General features: G+C 38.9%; 4 protein-coding genes across 4 annotated transcripts; all 4 read left to right on the top strand.

Annotated features, from left to right (window-relative positions):
* Positions 1–304: 304 nt before the first annotated feature.
* On the top strand, positions 305–1,716 carry LOC121418071 (dual specificity testis-specific protein kinase 2-like). The gene is made up of 4 exons (XM_041611776.1): positions 305–531; positions 741–891; positions 1,143–1,655; positions 1,699–1,716. The coding sequence occupies exons 1-4, from the start codon at positions 305–307 to the stop codon at positions 1,714–1,716; spliced, it is 909 nt and encodes a 302-aa protein (XP_041467710.1).
* Positions 1,717–5,810: 4,094 nt separating this feature from the next.
* LOC121418070 (dual specificity testis-specific protein kinase 2-like) lies at positions 5,811–7,796 on the top strand. Its single transcript, XM_041611775.1, has 4 exons — positions 5,811–6,037; positions 6,247–6,397; positions 6,647–7,316; positions 7,537–7,796. The coding sequence occupies exons 1-4, from the start codon at positions 5,811–5,813 to the stop codon at positions 7,716–7,718; spliced, it is 1,230 nt and encodes a 409-aa protein (XP_041467709.1). The 3' UTR covers positions 7,719–7,796.
* Positions 7,797–10,083: 2,287 nt separating this feature from the next.
* LOC121418069 (dual specificity testis-specific protein kinase 2-like) lies at positions 10,084–11,991 on the top strand. Its single transcript, XM_041611774.1, has 4 exons — positions 10,084–10,310; positions 10,520–10,670; positions 10,920–11,589; positions 11,810–11,991. Exons 1-4 carry the CDS (start codon positions 10,084–10,086, stop codon positions 11,989–11,991), a joined length of 1,230 nt encoding a protein of 409 aa, XP_041467708.1.
* Positions 11,992–14,359: 2,368 nt separating this feature from the next.
* On the top strand, positions 14,360–15,768 carry LOC121418068 (dual specificity testis-specific protein kinase 2-like). The gene is made up of 4 exons (XM_041611772.1): positions 14,360–14,586; positions 14,796–14,946; positions 15,195–15,707; positions 15,751–15,768. The coding sequence occupies exons 1-4, from the start codon at positions 14,360–14,362 to the stop codon at positions 15,766–15,768; spliced, it is 909 nt and encodes a 302-aa protein (XP_041467706.1).
* Positions 15,769–20,291: the final 4,523 nt, after the last annotated feature.

Raw genomic sequence — 20,291 nt, 5'->3', positions numbered from 1 at the left:
TTCTGACCAGGTTTCTCAAATTGCAATTAACCGCTCCTGAAAATCATCAAGTCTTGTAATATTATTTTAAATTGATTTTCTGACATAATAGTCTTACACCTATGCAAGATCTTTTTACAATATTAATTTACAAGAAATCAAAAATAGTCTGATTTTCTAGTCATGTTGCTTGACATCAAATCTGAGAATACAATCTAAATACATATGACGACTTACTGAAACTATCTTGTTTCAGAGCATTGCATGATTATGTCACAAACGATTTACGTATCATTATCCTTTATCAATCTCAGAAACTTTGAAAATGGCAGACATCAGTATGTCAGCTCAGAGAAAACGAAGAGCTCAACGCATGGCAAATCGGCCTCGACGACTAGCCCAAGGACCAGTGTCGGATCACGGTGATGAGATCCTTCAAGCCATTGAATTAGTCAAAGCTAAGCAAGAAGCTGAAGCTTACCCCGGTGGTGATTTCCTTGAGACGAAGGATCAGGAAACCCACACTTCTGAAAAATCGACCTCTATTGTAAGGTAGGACTTGGGGGATGTAGCTTTTAAAATTGCATTCATTTTGAATGTAGCCAATTAGGCGAATCGATGCTTCATTGAAAAGTCAGTTACTAAACACTTTATAAACTCACTACGGATAAAGCTATTCACAGCAGTCATTTTTCAGTAAATAAAAGTATAGTTTTAAGAGGTGATAACTATGCATAATGTATTTTGTTCTTACCTTACAGCCACTGTGACAGCCAGTCTGCACCACAGACATCTGTCCACGAAAACAAGAGTGTTGACGAAGAGGTCATCAAAATGCTGCAAACCAGTGTCACGTGTCAAACTCTCAAACTCAATGACCTCTCGACCTTTGACATGGGATGGACTGTAAAGGTAATGTCGATCAAATTCATCTTTAATACATGCACAATATCTCAAATATTACATTGATTTAGTGATGTTCGGGAAGACAAGTTAAAGGAAAGTAGATCATAATATGTACCCCCATATTGTTGTATTAATATTATTTTCACTTATGATTTAAACCCTAAATGAAAACACGAAACAGTGACACACACTTCCATCGATTTATACGAATTACCTTTCTAGTTGGATTAAAGGACATCTTTTAATTCATTTGGCAGAGCCTGGTAACGCTCGTGGAGATTGGGCGGGGCAGCTACGGTCGTGTCCTTCTAGCACGTCATCGCTCTACAGGCGTCCCTCTTGCCGTCAAAGAACCGTCTTGGTCAGACGATTTTATGTCGCCCGGTGAAATGGTTGAAGAACTCAAGGCAACAAGGACCAGAGCTACAAAGGAGGCACTGATCCAACAGTTGTTGTCAGGAAGTCCCTACTTTCCAAAGTTCTGGGGTACACTAGACCTCGGAAACGAACTCTGCCAGGCCGTCGAGTTTATCGGATGCAAGAAGACAGGCACTGGCTACCCTCTCCACGCACCACCACGGCTATCAGTCAGCAACGTTGTCAAGATCGCAGAGGATATCGTCAAGGGAATGAAGGAGTTCCATGATCACGGACTTCTCCATAATGACTTGAAGAATGATAACGTGCTGTTAGAAAAACGCGGTAAGCGATACAACGCCGTCGTCATCGACTTCGGCATAGCGAGCACAATGACGGCACCAGCAAAACTGGTTGGGGTCACCAAAGAACTGAAAATGGCATATGTGCATGGAGGGGAGGCAGACTACATAGCACCTGAGGTTGTCCTGGATGAACAGCCGACATCAGTTGCTTCAGATGTGTTTTCGATCGGCCGTATCTTTTCGGATATGGGAGAGATATTCGAAGGTAACTATCTTATCTTTATAACCATCTCATAATATTGAATGGAAAACTCGTTGTTCAAAAAATAATAGATGTCTATAATAAATTTGTTCATGAAATAATCAAACCGCAACCATTTTCTTGATTCTCCTTTTGATTTTCACCCATTCATTGAATATCATTTTGTTTCAATGCATAATAATCTCCGTTTCCTTTACGTCTCTTTATGTTTCTCCTAACTTCAGATCTCCACTCTCCCGTGGTTCGAACACTGACCAAGATAGGATCTGAGTGCATGGCAAATGATCCTGATCACCGCCCAAGTCTTGATACCATCCAAACTCAAATCGACAAACTCCAACGGCCGAGTAGATGGAGGCGTGTCAAGCGATGGTTCGCAAAGAAACTACATCTAGGCAGAAAGTAGTCCCACTATAATTCATAGTTTGGCACCATTTGATAATAAAATCACATAAAAACATTCATTGTCCCTCATTGTATTCTTTCGCATACATTCAAGAAGAAAATTTCATCGAAGTTAGGATTTTCCATCTTCTAGATGTTTCTCTAGAAAACACTATCCACTTCATGAGATATTATTCCAGATTGAGGTTTACTGGTATTATTTTCAACTAGAAAACAAAGTGAGCTCCAAATAAATAATAAGAACAGCAGCCGATGTGATGAGGGCGACGACGATTGTGAGAGAGAGGAGAGTCGATCATAACAACGATATCAAGAACAATGACAAAATGATAAGGAGGGTGTCTATTATCCTCACAAATATCACTCAAAACAATAGTAGAGGTAGTGAGAAGAGGGAGAGAGATAGAAAGAGACATCGAGGGAAAGCGGGCGTGCGTATTTGCGTGAGAGTAGAATAAAAGATAGAAAGAGAGAGGGAGGGGAGAGGGTTGTGGTGGCCAGGTTTGAAGATACATAATAAAATCGTGTCCTTGAGAGGGAGACAGTCAAGTGTAAAAGTGGTATCGTTATACCGTGCTCTGTCTGCTATCAGCAGTAGATTCCCAACACTCCCCTAATAATTTGTACCTTAAGCCTTAATAATAAAATTGTCATTATAAACCATCATTGCATTATTCAAGATAATCATGAATTGTTATTCCCTCTCCTTAAGTTCATCTCGCTCTCAGACATATAATTATCCTTCAATGAATGTCTCAAAATCAATATTCAAGCAGTAAGATCACTCCCTAGGAACTTCTCATCCGCGCTGACAAAATTAATATCCAAATTCTCCTATGAAGTTCGTTAAAAAAAATAAAAAGAAAACATCCATTAACCATGAGATTTTCTTTATGTATTCACTCAGAGGGAGCCCTTTGTAAAGCAAAAAAAAAAGTTCCTAAATTGAGTACTGAACAAATAATTATCAATGGTGAAATCAGACTAAAAACAGCTGAACTCTTTTGTATACGACAAAAAGGAAGTCCATAGAGAAAAAAAATGGAAAGGTTATTTTTTTCTAAAGTACTATCAATTAATCATATTGTTTCAAAAGTATTTTGGTAAACAACAATGGATAATGAATATCAATTATTTCAAGGGTAACATTAGAATTTTACCTACGCTTGTCCGGCATGCACTGCACTGGAATAAACAACTCGTTTGTGTGCCATAACGAGTGTGGTATCTTCGAAGACAAATATGTTTTTCCAAAGAATAACTTACTGAGGTCTCTTTATAAACTTCAAGTACTTTGTTGAATTATCCATTAAACAAAATCAAATCGAATAGTGATAGGGTTCACAGTTGTCTTTATTGTACTCTTTACCTAAACAAATTCAATACTAGAATCACATTTTACTTCCCAGATACAAAAAAATACTAACGAAGAAAGTGTGTTTTAAAAGTTATTCAACAAAAACATATAAATCATCAGATAATTGAAGAAACTAGAATCTTACCCCCCCCCCCGATTCGGTCTTTTCATTCTGTCGCCTGTAATTCTTTCTCCCTCTCCCTCTCCCTCAAAACGTGAAATAGGCATATAATGATCAAATGAAAACCACATGAACATAACACATGATTTGGACAAATAAAGCTCATAAAGGGCAAGTTAGGAAAAACACGCGAATCGACACTTGTGTTTTCGAATCGCCAGAAAATATTGGCTTTGCATGCTGATTCTCCCGCGCGCACATTATATTGTGAAATGTGCCGTTTGATACGCGCTCTCATTTGCTGAAAGTTTTGACCTCATGACGACACAATGGTCAATAGGGTATGCACACTGATGTGATGTTGGGTACGCTTTTTCATTGGCTGAAAGTTTTAAGCTAATGACGAAACAATGGTTGACAAGGGCGCCCTTTGAATGGTATCTTTAATATAATAATAATAATATATATGATTTGTATGGCGCCAAATCCATAAGAATATCAAATGCTCTAGGCGCACTAGTGCAAAGTAGAGGTGAAAAGAAGGAAAAGTATTTAGATTAAAAGTGCTGAAGACAAATAGAAGGGATAAATATCAATTGTAGGCCAAATTAAACATATAGGTTTTAAGATTAGATTTAAACATTTCAACAGAGCTACTATCTTTAATGGTCCGAGGAAGAGAATTCCATGCGGATGGCCCAGCATGGGCAAATGTACGTTCCCCCCACTTTGTTTTGATTTTAGGGATAACCATCAAACCAGAGTCTTGAGAACGAAGAGATCTAGAAGGGGCATATTGGTGTATCAAGGAGATGTTATAGAGAGGAGCGGATCCATGTGTACAGTGAAAGAGTAATAAAAGAATCTTAAAAATAACGCGTTGTTCAACAGGTAGCCAGTGTAGCGATTTCAGAATGGGTGTGATGTGGCTGTGCTTATTGGTGAGGGTCACTATACGCGCAGCAGCATTCTGTAATTTTTGAAGTTTTGCAAGAGCATTTTGAGGTAAACCAAACATTAGGGCATTTCCGAAATCTAGTCGAGATGATATTAGAGCATGGGTGATTTTTTCTGTGGCATTGCGGGTGAGGTATTTACGGATGAAGCCTAGGTTGCGTAACTGATAGCGAACTGATTGAGAGATACGTTGAATCTGTGTGGACATTGTCATTTGGGAATCAAGAAAAATACCTAGATTACGGCAGGCAGTAGATAAGGACACTACATGCCGGCGAGCGTGACTGAATTGATCGAAATCTTTTCTAATTGAGGTTTGGATCCATACATGATAAATTCACATTTTGCAAAGTTTAATTTAAGTGAATGTGAGTTCAACCAGATATGGACATCGTCAACGCATCGCTCAAGATTGTGGATAGCGCTAGCTGCATCGCTCTGATTGGGTTTGAATGACGTATATATTTGAATATCGTCAGCATAGATATGATAAGAGAGTGAGTGCTGAAGGAAAATATTCCTAAGACCTGTTAGATATAACATGAACATGGTGGGCCCGCCCACAGAGCCTTGCGGCACTCCGCATTTAAGTGGTAAAAAATCAGAAAGGCAACCGTTTATCCTTACTGCCTGGGAGTGAAGTGTAAGGTATGATTTAAACCATTGAAGTGCCTTACCATTGACACCGAGAGATATGAGAGTGTTGATTAGGACTTTGAGTAACAAACAGTGACGTTCCTTGTCTCAGTTTTGATTTAGCTTTCGGAGTGCAACTATTGCTTCTTCCTCGCTTTCGAAACTTTTCTTCAATTGAATTACCCAATTCAATCGATTCGTTCTCAAGTTTATTGGCCATTTCTGACCAGGTTTCTCAAATTGCAATTAACCGCTCCTGAAAATCATCAAGTCTTGTAATATTATTTTAAATTGATTTTCTGACATAATAGTCTTACACCTATGCAAGATCTTTTTACAATATTAATTTACAAGAAATCAAAAATAGTCTGATTTTCTAGTCATGTTGCTTGACATCAAATCTGAGAATACAATCTAAATACATATGACGACTTACTGAAACTAATCTTGTTTCAGAGCATTGCATGATTATGTCACAAACGATTTACGTATCATTATCCTTTATCAATCTCAGAAACTTTGAAAATGGCAGACATCAGTATGTCAGCTCAGAGAAAACGAAGAGCTCAACGCATGGCAAATCGGCCTCGACGACTAGCCCAAGGACCAGTGTCGGATCACGGTGATGAGATCCTTCAAGCCATTGAATTAGTCAAAGCTAAGCAAGAAGCTGAAGCTTACCCCGGTGGTGATTTCCTTGAGACGAAGGATCAGGAAACCCACACTTCTGAAAAATCGACCTCTATTGTAAGGTAGGACTTGGGGGATGTAGCTTCTAAAATTGCATTCATTTTGAATGTAGCGAATTAGGCGAATCGATGCTTCATTGAAAAGTCAGTTACTAAACACTTTATAAACTCACTACGGATAAAGCTATTCACAGCAGTCATTTTTCAGTAAATAAAAGTATAGTTTTAAGAGGTGATAACTATGCATAATGTATTTTGTTCTTACCTTACAGCCACTGTGACAGCCAGTCTGCACCACAGACATCTGTCCACGAAAACAAGAGTGTTGACGAAGAGGTCATCAAAATGCTGCAAACCAGTGTCACGTGTCAAACTCTCAAACTCAATGACCTCTCGACCTTTGACATGGGATGGACTGTAAAGGTAATGTCGATCAAATTAATCTTTAATGCATGCACAATATCTCAAATATGACATTGATTTAGTGATGTTCGGGAAGACAAGTTAAAGGAGAGTAGATCATATTGTTCCCCCATATTGTTGTATTAATATTATTTTCATTTATGATTTAAACCCTAAATGAAAACACGAAACAGTGACACACACTTCCATCGATTAATACGAATTACCTTTCTAGTTGGATTAAAGGACATCTTTTAATTCATTTGGCAGAGCCTGGTAACGCTCGTGGAGATTGGGCGGGGCAGCTACGGTCGTGTCCTTCTAGCACGTCATCGCTCTACAGGCGTCCCTCTTGCCGTCAAAGAACCGTCTTGGTCAGACGACTTTATGTCGCCCGGTGAAATGGTTGAAGAACTCAAGGCAACAAGGACCAGAGCTACAAAGGAGGCACTGATCCAACAGTTGTTGTCAGGAAGTCCCTACTTTCCAAAGTTCTGGGGTACACTAGACCTCGGAAACGAACTCTGCCAGGCCGTCGAGTTTATCGGATGCAAGAAGACAGGCACTGGCTACCCTCTCCACGCACCACCACGGCTATCAGTCAGCAACGTTGTCAAGATCGCAGAGGATATCGTCAAGGGAATGAAGGAGTTCCATGATCACGGACTTCTCCATAATGACTTGAAGAATGATAACGTGCTGTTAGAAAAACGCGGTAAGCGATACAACGCCGTCGTCATCGACTTCGGCATGGCGAGCACAATGACGGCACCAGCAAAAATGGTTGGGGTCACCAAAGAACTGAAAATGGCATATGTGCATGGAGGGGAGGCAGACTACATAGCACCTGAGGTTGTCCTGGATGAACAGCCGACATCAGTTGCTTCAGATGTGTTTTCGATCGGCCGTATCTTTTCGGATATGGGAGAGATATTCGAAGGTAACTATCTTATCTTTATAACCATCTCATAATATTGAATGGAAAACTCGTTGTTCAAAAAATAATAGATGTCTATAATAAATCTGTTCATGAAATAATCAAACCGCAACCATTTTCTTGATTCTCCTTTTGATTTTCACCCATTCATTGAATATCATTTGTTTCAATGCATAATAATCTCCGTTTCCTTTACGTCTCTTTATGTTTCTCCTAACTTCAGATCTCCACTCTCCCGTGGTTCGAACACTGACCAAGATAGGATCTGAGTGCATGGCAAATGATCCTGATCACCGCCCAAGCCTTGATACCATCCAAACTCAAATCGACAAACTCCAACGGCCGAGTAGATGGAGGCGTGTCAAGCGATGGTTCGCAAAGAAACTACATCTACGCAGAAAGTAGTCCCACTATAATTCATATTTTGGCACCATTTGATAATAAAATCACATAAAAACATTCATTGTCCCTCATTGTATTCTTTCGCATACATTCAAGAAGAAAATTTCATCGAAGTTAGGATTTTCCATCTTCTAGATGTTTCTCTAGAAAACACTATCCACTTCATGAGATATTATTCCAGATTGAGGTTTACTGGTATTATTTTCAACTAGAAAACAAAGTGAGCTCCAAATAAATAATAAGAACAGCAGCCGATGTGATGAGGGCGACGACGATTGTGAGAGAGAGGAGAGTCGATCATAACAACGATATCAAGAACAATGACAAAATGATAAGGAGGGTGTCTATTATCCTCACAAATATCACTCAAAACAATAGTAGAGGTAGTGAGAAGAGGGAGAGAGATAGAGACATCGAGGGAAAGCGGGCGTGCGTATTTGCGTGAGAGTAGAATAAAAGATAGAAAGAGAGAGGGAGGGGAGAGGGTTGTGGTGGCCAGGTTTGAAGATACATAATAAAATCGTGACCTTGAGAGGGAGACATTCAAGTGTCAAAGTGGTATCGTTATACCGTGCTCTGTCTGCTATCAGCAGTAGATTCCCAACACTCCCCTAATAATTTGTACCTTAAGCCTTAATAATAAAATTGTCATTATAAACCATCATTGCATTATTCAAGATAATCATGAATTGTTATTCCCTCTCCTTAAGTTTATCCCGCTCTCAGACCTATAATTATCCTTCAATGAATGTCTCAAAATCAATATTCAAGCAGTAAGATCACTCCCTAGGAACTTCTCATCCGCGCTGACAAGATTAATATCCAAATTCTCCTATGAAGTTCGTTTAAAAAAATAAAAAGAAAACATCCATTAACCATGAGATTTTCTTTATGTATTCACTCAGAGGGAGCCCTCTGTAAAGCAAAAAAAAGTTCCTAAATTGAGTACTGAACAAATAATTATCAATGGTGAAATCAGACTAAAAACAGCTGAACTCTTTTGTATACGACAAAAAGGAAGTCCATAGAAGAAAAAAAAATGGAAAGGTTATTTTTTTTTAAAGTACTATCAATTAATCATATTGTTTCAAAAGTATTTTGGTAAACAACAATGGATAATGAATATCAATTATTTCAAGGGTAACATTAGAATTTTACCTACACCTGTCCGGCATGCACTGCACTGGAATAAACAACTCGTTTGTGTGCCATTACGAGTGTGGTATCTTCGAAGACAAATATGTTTTTCCAAAGAATAACTTACTGAGGTCTCTTTATAAACTTCAAGCACTTTGTTGAATTATCCATTAAACAAAATCAAATCGAATAGTGATAGGGTTCACAGTTGTCTTTATTGTACTCTTTACCTAAACAAATTCAATACTAGAATCACATTTTACTTCCCAGATACAAAAAAATACTAACGAAGAAAATGTGTTTTAAAAGTTATTCAACAAAAACATATAAATCATCAGAAAATTAAAGAAACTAGAATCTTACCCCCCCCCCCCCCGATTCGGTCTTTTCATTCTGTCGCCTGTAATTCTTTCTCCCTCTCCCTCTCCCTCAAAACGTGAAATAGGCATATAATGATCAAATGAAAACCACATGAACATAACACATGATTTGGACAAATAAAGCTCATAAAGGGCAAGTTAGGAAAAACACGCGAATCGACACTCTTGTGTTTTCGAATCGCCAGAAAATATTGGCTTTGCATGCTGATTCTCCCGCGCGCACATTATATTGTGCAATGTGCCGTTTGATACGCGCTCTCATTTGCTGAAAGTTTTGACCTCATGACGACACAATGGTCAATAGGGTATGCACACTGATGTGATGTTGGGTACGCTTTTTCATTGGCTGAAAGTTTTAAGCTAATGACGAAACAATGGTTGACAAGGGCGCCCTTTGAATGGTATCTTTGAGTAACAAACAGTGACGTTCCTTGTCTCAGTTTTGATTTAGCTTTCGGAGTGCAACTATTGCTTCTTCCTCGCTTTCGAAACTTTTCTTCAATTGAATTACCCAATTCAATCGATTCGTTCTCAAGTTTATTGGCCATTTCTGACCAGGTAATCGAATTGCAATTAACCGCTCCTGAAAATCATCAAGTCTTGTAATATTATTTTAAATTGATTTTCTGACATAATAGTCTTACACTTATGCAAGATCTTTTTACAATATTAATTTACAAGAAATCAAAAATAGTCTGATTTCTAGTCATGTTGCTTGACATCAAATCTTAGAATACAATCTAAATACATATGACGACTTACTGAAACTAATCTTGTTTCAGAGCATTGCATGATTATGTCACAAACGATTTACGTATCATTATCCTTTATCAATCTCAGAAACTTTGAAAATGGCAGACATCAGTATGTCAGCTCAGAGAAAACGAAGAGCTCAACGCATGGCAAATCGGCCTCGACGACTAGCCCAAGGACCAGTGTCGGATCACGGTGATGAGATCCTTCAAGCCATTGAATTAGTCAAAGCTAAGCAAGAAGCTGAAGCTTACCCCGGTGGTGATTTCCTTGAGACGAAGGATCAGGAAACCCACACTTCTGAAAAATCGACCTCTATTGTAAGGTAGGACTTGGGGGATGTAGCTTCTAAAATTGCATTCATTTTGAATGTAGCCAATTAGGCGAATCGATGCTTCATTGAAAAGTCAGTTACTAAACACTTTATAAAATCACTACGGATAAAGCTATTCACAGCAGTCATTTTTCAGTAAATAAAAGTATAGTTTTAAGAGGTGATAACTATGCATAATGTATTTTGTTCTTACCTTATAGCCACTGTGACAGCCAGTCTGCACCACAGACATCTGTCCACGAAAACAAGAGTGTTGACGAAGAGGTCATCAAAATGCTGCAAACCAGTGTCACGTGTCAAACTCTCAAACTCAGTGACCTCTCGACCTTTGACATGGGATGGACTGTAAAGGTAACGTCGATCAAATTCATCTTTAATGCATGCACAATATCTCAAATATGACATTGATTTAGTGATGTTCGGGAAGACAAGTTAAAGGAGAGTAGATCATATTGTTCCCCCATATTGTTGTATTAATATTATTTTCATTTAGGGTTTAAACCGTAAGTGAAAACACGAAACAGTGACACACACTTCCATCGATTAATACGAATTACCTTTCTAGTTGGATTAAAGGACATCTTTTAATTCATTTGGCAGAGCCTGGTAACGCTCGTGGAGATTGGGCGGGGCAGCTACGGTCGTGTCCTTCTAGCACGTCATCGCTCTACAGGCGTCCCTCTTGCCGTCAAAGAACCGTCTTGGTCAGACGACTTTATGTCGCCCGGTGAAATGGTTGAAGAACTCAAGGCAACAAGGACCAGAGCTACAAAGGAGGCACTGATCCAACAGTTGTTGTCAGGAAGTCCCTACTTTCCAAAGTTCTGGGGTACACTAGACCTCGGAAACGAACTCTGCCAGGCCGTCGAGTTTATCGGATGCAAGAAGACAGGCACTGGCTACCCTCTCCACGCACCACCACGGCTATCAGTCAGCAACGTTGTCAAGATCGCAGAGGATATCGTCAAGGGAATGAAGGAGTTCCATGATCACGGACTTCTCCATAATGACTTGAAGAATGATAACGTGCTGTTAGAAAAACGCGGTAAGCGATACAACGCCGTCGTCATCGACTTCGGCATGGCGAGCACAATGACGGCACCAGCAAAAATGGTTGGGGTCACCAAAGAACTGAAAATGGCATATGTGCATGGAGGGGAGGCAGACTACATAGCACCTGAGGTTGTCCTGGATGAACAGCCCACATCAGTTGCTTCAGATGTGTTTTCGATCGGCCGTATCTTTTCGGATATGGGAGAGATATTCGAAGGTAACTATCTTATCTTTATAACCATCTCATAATATTGAATGGAAAACTCGTTGTTCAAAAAATAATAGATGTCTATAATAAATCTGTTCATGAAATAATCAAACCGCAACCATTTTTTTGATTCTCCTTTTGATTTTCACCCATTCATTGAATATCATTTGTTTCAATGCATAATAATCTCCGTTTCCTTTACGTCTCTTTATGTTTCTCCTAACTTCAGATCTCCACTCTCCCGTGGTTCGAACACTGACCAAGATAGGATCTGAGTGCATGGCAAATGATCCTGATCACCGCCCAAGCCTTGATACCATCCAAACTCAAATCGACAAACTCCAACGGCCGAGTAGATGGAGGCGTGTCAAGCGATGGTTCGCAAAGAAACTACATCTACGCAGAAAGTAGTCCCACTATAATTCATATTTTGGCACCATTTGATAATAAAATCACATAAAAACATTCATTGTCCCTCATTGTATTCTTTCGCATACATTCAAGAAGAAAATTTCATCGAAGTTAGGATTTTCCATCTTCTAGATGTTTCTCTAGAAAACACTATCCACTTCATGAGATATTATTCCAGATTGAGGTTTACTGGTATTATTTTCAACTAGAAAACAAAGTGAGCTCCAAATAAATAATAAGAACAGCAGCCGATGTGATGAGGGCGACGACGATTGTGAGAGAGAGGAGAGTCGATCATAACAACGATATCAAGAACAATGACAAAATGATAAGGAGGGTGTCTATTATCCTCACAAATATCACTCAAAACAATAGTAGAGGTAGTGAGAAGAGGGAGAGAGATAGAGACATCGAGGGAAAGCGGGCGTGCGTATTTGCGTGAGAGTAGAATAAAAGATAGAAAGAGAGAGGGAGGGGAGAGGGTTGTGGTGGCCAGGTTTGAAGATACATAATAAAATCGTGACCTTGAGAGGGAGACATTCAAGTGTCAAAGTGGTATCGTTATACCGTGCTCTGTCTGCTATCAGCAGTAGATTCCCAACACTCCCCTAATAATTTGTACCTTAAGCCTTAATAATAAAATTGTCATTATAAACCATCATTGCATTATTCAAGATAATCATGAATTGTTATTCCCTCTCCTTAAGTTTATCCCGCTCTCAGACCTATAATTATCCTTCAATGAATGTCTCAAAATCAATATTCAAGCAGTAAGATCACTCCCTAGGAACTTCTCATCCGCGCTGACAAGATTAATATCCAAATTCTCCTATGAAGTTCGTTTAAAAAAATAAAAAGAAAACATCCATTAACCATGAGATTTTCTTTATGTATTCACTCAGAGGGAGCCCTTTGTAAAGCAAAAAAAAAAGTTCCTAAATTGAGTACTGAACAAATAATTATCAATGGTGAAATCAGACTAAAAACAGCTGAACTCTTTTGTATACGACAAAAAGGAAGTCCATAGAAGAAAAAAAATGGAAAGGTTATTTTTTTCTAAAGTACTATCAATTAATCATATTGTTTCAAAAGTATTTTGGTAAACAACAATGGATAATGAATATCAATTATTTCAAGGGTAACATTAGAATTTTACCTACTCCTGTCCGGCATGCACTGCACTGGAATAAACAACTCGTTTGTGTGCCATTACGAGTGTGGTATCTTCGAAGACAAATATGTTTTTCCAAAGAATAACTTACTGAGGTCTCTTTATAAACTTCAAGCACTTTGTTGAATTATCCATTAAACAAAATCAAATCGAATAGTGATAGGGTTCACAGTTGTCTTTATTGTACTCTTTACCTAAACAAATTCAATACTAGAATCACATTTTACTTCCCAGATACAAAAAAATACTAACGAAGAAAATGTGTTTTAAAAGTTATTCAACAAAAACATATAAATCATCAGAAAATTAAAGAAACTAGAATCTTACCACCCCCCCCCCCCCGATTCGGTCTTTTCATTCTGTCGCCTGTAATTCTTTCTCCCTCTCCCTCTCCCTCAAAACGTGAAATAGGCATATAATGATCAAATGAAAACCACATGAACATGACACATGATTTGGACAAATAAAGCTCATAAAGGGCAAGTTAGGAAAAACACGCCAATCGACACTCTTGTGTTTTCGAATCGCCAGAAAATATTGGCTTTGCATGCTGATTCTCCCGCGCGCACATTATATTGTGCAATGTGCCGTTTGATACGCGCTCTCATTTGCTGAAAGTTTTGACCTCATGACGACACAATGGTCAATAGGGTATGCACACTGATGTGATGTTGGGTACGCTTTTTCATTGGCTGAAAGTTTTAAGCTAATGACGAAACAATGGTTGACAAGGGCGCCCTTTGAATGGTATCTTTGAGTAACAAACAGTGACGTTCCTTGTCTCAGTTTTGATTTAGCTTTCGGAGTGCAACTATTGCTTCTTCCTCGCTTTCGAAACTTTTCTTCAATTGAATTACCCAATTCAATCGATTCGTTCTCAAGTTTATTGGCCATTTCTGACCAGGTAATCGAATTGCAATTAACCGCTCCTGAAAATCATCAAGTCTTGTAATATTATTTGAAATTGATTTTCTGACATAATACTCTTACATCTATGCAAGATCTTTTTACAATATTAATTTACAAGAAATCAAAAATAATCTGATTTTCTAGTCATGTTGCTTGACATCAAATCTGAGAATACAATCTAAATACATATGACGACTTACTGAAACTATCTTGTTTCAGAGCATTGCATGATTATGTCACAAACGATTTACGTATCATTATCCTTTATCAATCTCAGAAACTTTGAAAATGGCAGACATCAGTATGTCAGCTCAGAGAAAACGAAGAGCTCAACGCATGGCAAATCGGCCTCGACGACTAGCCCAAGGACCAGTGTCGGATCACGGTGATGAGATCCTTCAAGCCATTGAATTATTCAAAGCTAAGCAAGAAGCTGAAGCTTACCCCGGTGGTGATTTCCTTGAGACGAAGGATCAGGAAACCCACACTTCTGAAAAATCGACCTCTATTGTAAGGTAGGACTTGGGGGATGTAGCTTTTAAAATTGCATTCATTTTGAATGTAGCCAATTAGGCGAATCGATGCTTCATTGAAAAGTCAGTTACTAAACACTTTATAAACTCACTACGGATAAAGCTATTCACAGCAGTCATTTTTCAGTAAATAAAAGTATAGTTTTAAGAGGTGATAACTATGCATAATGTATTTTGTTCTTACCTTACAGCCACTGTGACAGCCAGTCTGCACCACAGACATCTGTCCACGAAAACAAGAGTGTTGACGAAGAGGTCATCAAAATGCTGCAAACCAGTGTCACGCGTCAAACTCTCAAACTCAGTGACCTCTCGACCTTTGACATGGGATGGACTGTAAAGGTAATGTCGATCAAATTCATCTTTAATACATGCACAATATCTCAAATATGACATTGATTTAGTGATGTTCGGGAAGACAAGTTAAAGGAGAGTAGATCATATTGTTCCCCATATTGTTGTATTAATATTATTTTCATTTATGATTTAAACCCTAAATGAAAACACAAAACAGTGACACACACTTCCATCGATCAATACGAGTTACCTTTCTAGTTGGATTAAAGGACATCTTTTAATTCATTTGGCAGAGCCTGGTAACGCTCGTGGAGATTGGGCGGGGCAGCTACGGTCGTGTCCTTCTAGCACGTCATCGCTCTACAGGCGTCCCTCTTGCCGTCAAAGAACCGTCTTGGTCAGACGACTTTATGTCGCCCGGTGAAATGGTTGAAGAACTCAAGGCAACAAGGACCAGAGCTACAAAGGAGGCACTGATCCAACAGATGTTGTCAGGAAGTCCCTACTTTCCAAAGTTCTGGGGTACATTAGACCTCGGAAACGAACTCTGCCAGGCCGTCGAGTTTATCGGATGCAAGAAGACAGGCACTGGCTACCCTCTCCACGCACCACCACGGCTATCAGTCAGCAACATTGTCAAGATCGCAGAAGATATCGTCAAGGGAATGAAGGAGTTCCATGATCACGGACTTCTCCATAATGACTTGAAGAATGATAACGTGCTGTTAGAAAAACGCGGTAAGAGATACAACGCCGTCGTCATCGACTTCGGCATGGCGAGCACAATAACGGCACCAGCAAAAATGGTTGGGGTCACCAAAGAACTGAAAATGGCATATGTGCATGGAGGGGAGGCAGACTACATAGCACCTGAGGTTGTCCTGGATGAACAGCCGACATCAGTTGCTTCAGATGTGTTTTCGATCGGCCGTATCTTTTCGGATATGGGAGAGATATTCGAAGGTAACTATCTTATCTTTATAACCATCTCATAATATTGAATGGAAAACTCGTTGTTCAAAAAATAATAGATGTCTATAATAAATCTGTTCATGAAATAATCAAACCGCAACCATTTTCTTGATTCTCCTTTTCATTTCACCCATTCATTGAATATCATTTTGTTTCAATGCATAATAATCTCCGTTTCCTTTACGTCTCTTTATGTTTCTCCTAACGTCAGATCTCCACTCTCCCGTGGTTCGAACACTGACCAAGATAGGATCTGAGTGCATGGCAAATGATCCTGATCACCGCCCAAGCCTTGATACCATCCAAACTCAAATCGACAAACTCCAACGGCCGAGTAGATGGAGGCGTGTCAAGCGATGGTTCGCAAAGAAACTACATCTACGCAGAAAGTAGTCCCACTATAATTCATATTTTGGCACCATTTGATAATAAAATCACATAAAAACATTCATTGTCCCTCATTGTATTCTTTCGCATACATTCAAGAAGAAAATTTCATCGAAGTTAGGATTTTCCATCTTCTAGATGTTTCTCTAGAAAACACTATCCACTTCATGAGATATTATTCCAGATTGAGGTTTACTGGTATTATTTTCAACTAGAAAACAAAGTGAGCTCCAAATAAATGATAAGAACAGCAGCCGATGTGATGAGGGCGACGACGATTGTGAGAGAGAGGAGAGTCGATCATAACAACGATATCAAGAACAATGACAAAATGATAAGGAGGGTGTCTATTATCCTCACAAATATCACTCAAAACAATAGTAGAGGTAGTGAGAAGAGGGAGAGAGATAGAAAGAGACATCGAGGGAAAGCGGGCGTGCGTATTTGCGTGAGAGTAGAATAAAAGATAGAAAGAGAGAGGGAGGGGATAGGGTTGTGGTGGCCAGGTTTGAAGATACATAATAAAATCGTGACCTTGAGAGGGAGACATTAAAGTGTCAAAGTGGTATCGTTATACCGTGCTCTGTCTGCTATCAGCAGTAGATTCCCAACACTCCCCTAATAATTTGTACCTTAAGCCTTAATAATAAAATTGTTATTATAAACCATCATTGCATTATTCAAGATAATCATGAATTGTTATTCCTTCTCCTTAAGTCTACCCCACTCCCAGACCTATAATTATCCTTCAATGAATGTCTCAAAATCAATATTCAAGCAGAAAGATCACTCCCTAGAAATTTACCATACTAATTACTAGAAGTGATATTTGGCTGATACGATTGTCATTCAACTTCCTCTTCATTTACACTTGAAATTGAAGTTTGTCAAAAATTAAAAGGAAATGATAATAATGTTTTCTTTACCAAGGGTAGTCAATTTAGTCATAAAACTGCTCTCCCAGCATACAGTGGGCCAGAATGAGTTGAAAGTGCGCCAGAATTATATTCAGTGATATGTTTTTACTTTAACATGTTGATTAAGGGTAATTTTGGGCGTAGACTAAATGGACTAAACATAATATATTCATTATTACCCGTCTCGCCTAGCAAAAAGGCAGAATGTCCCATGTTTATACATGTAAGTCTTTCGTATTACTCGTCCCGGGATTGAACTCATGACCTCCTGATCATAAAGCAGGCGCTCTACCACTGAGCCACCATGCCCGGTCAAAAGGAAAATAACCCCTAAAGTAGATGTTTATTTTCATTTACTGAAAAGGATCCACGAGTACAGCGAACAAGACTGACCACAACTACAATCATCAGCAAAGGAGAAAACATGGAATCCAATCGAAAAACACAAATCCTGTCTTTCCAAAGGTTTCTAAAGAGAATAATTTCACAAAAACAGCAATATGACTTTTTAACATGTTAGAAATGTTTTTGCAAACATGTTTCCGTATGTGATTTAACTTCAAGTAGTGACGTGATGAGCAAAAAATAAAAGGAAAAAATTAGGGGGGGGGGCACAACATGCAGAATATGTGACAATTTCTGAGATGAAAGCCAGAGAAAATTTTGTCCATTATAAAATGAAGATCATTTCATTATTTCCCCCTTCCTTTTCTTTCATTTCCTCATTTTTTTAAGTCTGGGTACTTTTTTTTTTTAGGGGGGGAAGGGGGGTGGGGGTCTCAACCCCCACCCCCACATTTTTTTGCTTTCAATTTCAAGGATTACATATGATTTTATCTACACTTGTCCAGTATGCATTGTGCTCGAATGAATAACTCATGAATTCTCAAGCCAGCTTTCTCTCACCCCTCCAACTCAATCCAGCTTCTACTCAAGCCTCTCATCTTGCCTACTTTTCAAGCTTTTCTACTCTTCCAGGTTTAAAGTCCTTTTAAGGACTTCACTCAGTTCCTAAAGAGATCTACTTTCTGATCTCCACTTTCTCGTCTGTCCATTTTACTTCTTTCTCTATCCACTTTCTCTTAGTCCCTTTCCAGGACTTTACACATAGTGTACCGTAAACCATTTTTGCGATTGTACATACAAACCTTCAAACATCATCTAATATCTGCATTTCTTCCCCAATCACATACCCCACTTGCATCCAACTTCTTCCATACCTAATCCTGGAGAGCATTTCATGAAAGAACTTGTGAGACTTTTTATCCGAGTCCTGATTTATCAGAACTCGGATAAATTACCAAGCAACAGTGCTTCTGAGCCAAACAAAATCAAAGAAAGTTGTCAGATCTGATAACTTCTGGTGTGTTGGCTCAGTTGGTAGTGTCCGTCTAATAACCAGGAGGTTGGGAGGAGTTCAAACCCCGGCTGCATCAGACCAAAAGACGTTAGAAGATGGGAGTTGCTGCTACCCTGTTTGGTGTTCAGCAAGTAAAGGGACAGAGCCTCGTCGATCTGGCGCTGCGCAGCGGCTGCCGGGCCCACGATCAATTGGGCAAAGCAAATTATTTCATGTCATGTCTTTTTCGAACAATAAAATATGGATAAAATGCTCCCCTGAAGCTTCTTCACAAACCACACGAGACTCACCCTTTCCCTCTCTCTGTCCTCCTCCAAGTCCCCATCTCACTTTCAATAGAAGACCATGTTTCACTCCCACACAGCATCCCTGATTGCAATACATACATATCTCGTATGGCAATTTATTTGTGCTCTTTCTGTTATTGCAGGTAACTGCTTAATTTAAAATTCTTGGACAACAGAAATTTGTTCGATTTAGAAGACATAACCATTAAACAAGTGGAATGCCTCTGGCCGTCTCACCTGCATCACGCGGTTCAATATAGCAGCAGTGCTGACTTTGAATACTACTCTAACTCGCACAAGATGTTCAGTGATACATGGTTACTCTTATGTCCACTTTTTATGAACTAGACCAATAAACTTACAGAGATATGATGGTTATTCAACAAAAAACCCCAACATGGCCAAAGTTCATTGACCTTACATGACCTTTGACCTTAATCATGTGACCTGAAACTTGAACAGGATGTTCAGTGATACTTGATTACTCTTATGTACAAGTTTCATGAATCAGATCCATAAACTTTCAAAGTTATGATGGTAATTCAACAGATACACCCAATTCGGCCAAAGTTCATTGACCTTTGACCTTGGTCATGTGACCTGAAACGCGCACAGGATGTTCAGTGATACTTGATTACTCTAATGTCCAAGTTTAATTAACTAGACCAATAAACTTTCAAAGTTATGATGGTAATTCAACAGATACCCCCGATTCGGCCAAAGTTCATTGACCCTAAATGACCTTTGACCTTAATCATGAGACCTGAAACTTGCACAAAATTTTCAGTGATGCTTGATTACTATTATGTCAAAGTTTCATGAATCAGATCTAAAAACTTTCAAAGTTATGATGGGAATTCAACAGATATCCCCAATTCGGCCAAAGTTCATTGACCCTAAATGACCTTTGACCTTGGTCATGTGACGTGAAACTCATGCAGGATATTCAGTGATACTTGATTAACCTTATGTCCAAGTTTCATGAACTAGGTCCATATATTTTCTAAGTTATGATGACATTTCTAAAACTTAACCTCAGGTTAAGATTTCGATGTTGAATCCTCCAACATGGTCTAAGTTCATTGACCCTAAATGACCTTTGACCTTGGTCATGTGACATGAAACTCTAATAGGATGTTCAGTAATACTTGATTAACCTTATGGCCAAGTTTTATTAACTAGGTCCATATACTTTTTAAGTTATGACATCATTTCAAAAACTTAACCTCAGGTTAAGATTTGATGTTGACGCCGCCGCCGCCGGAAAAGCGGCGCCTATAGTCTCACTTTGCTTCGCAGGTGAGACAAAAATGTCTGTCATATTCTGGTTTGAATTAATATTTCAAGTTTGCCGATAATTCATCTTATGCAGTCTTACTCTAGATACTCTTTTTTTTTGTAAGGCCTATTTACTATGGTTTGCAAGTCTCTATTAAGGGATTTCTTTGCATAAAGAACCACTGATCA

This window comes from Lytechinus variegatus, chromosome 7, assembly GCF_018143015.1.
Source record: "Lytechinus variegatus isolate NC3 chromosome 7, Lvar_3.0, whole genome shotgun sequence".
In the NCBI taxonomy this organism is placed as follows: Eukaryota; Metazoa; Echinodermata; class Echinoidea; order Temnopleuroida; family Toxopneustidae; genus Lytechinus; species Lytechinus variegatus.
The sequence above is the reverse complement of the archived record's forward strand: the minus strand, read 5'-3'. Positions and strand labels throughout refer to the sequence as shown.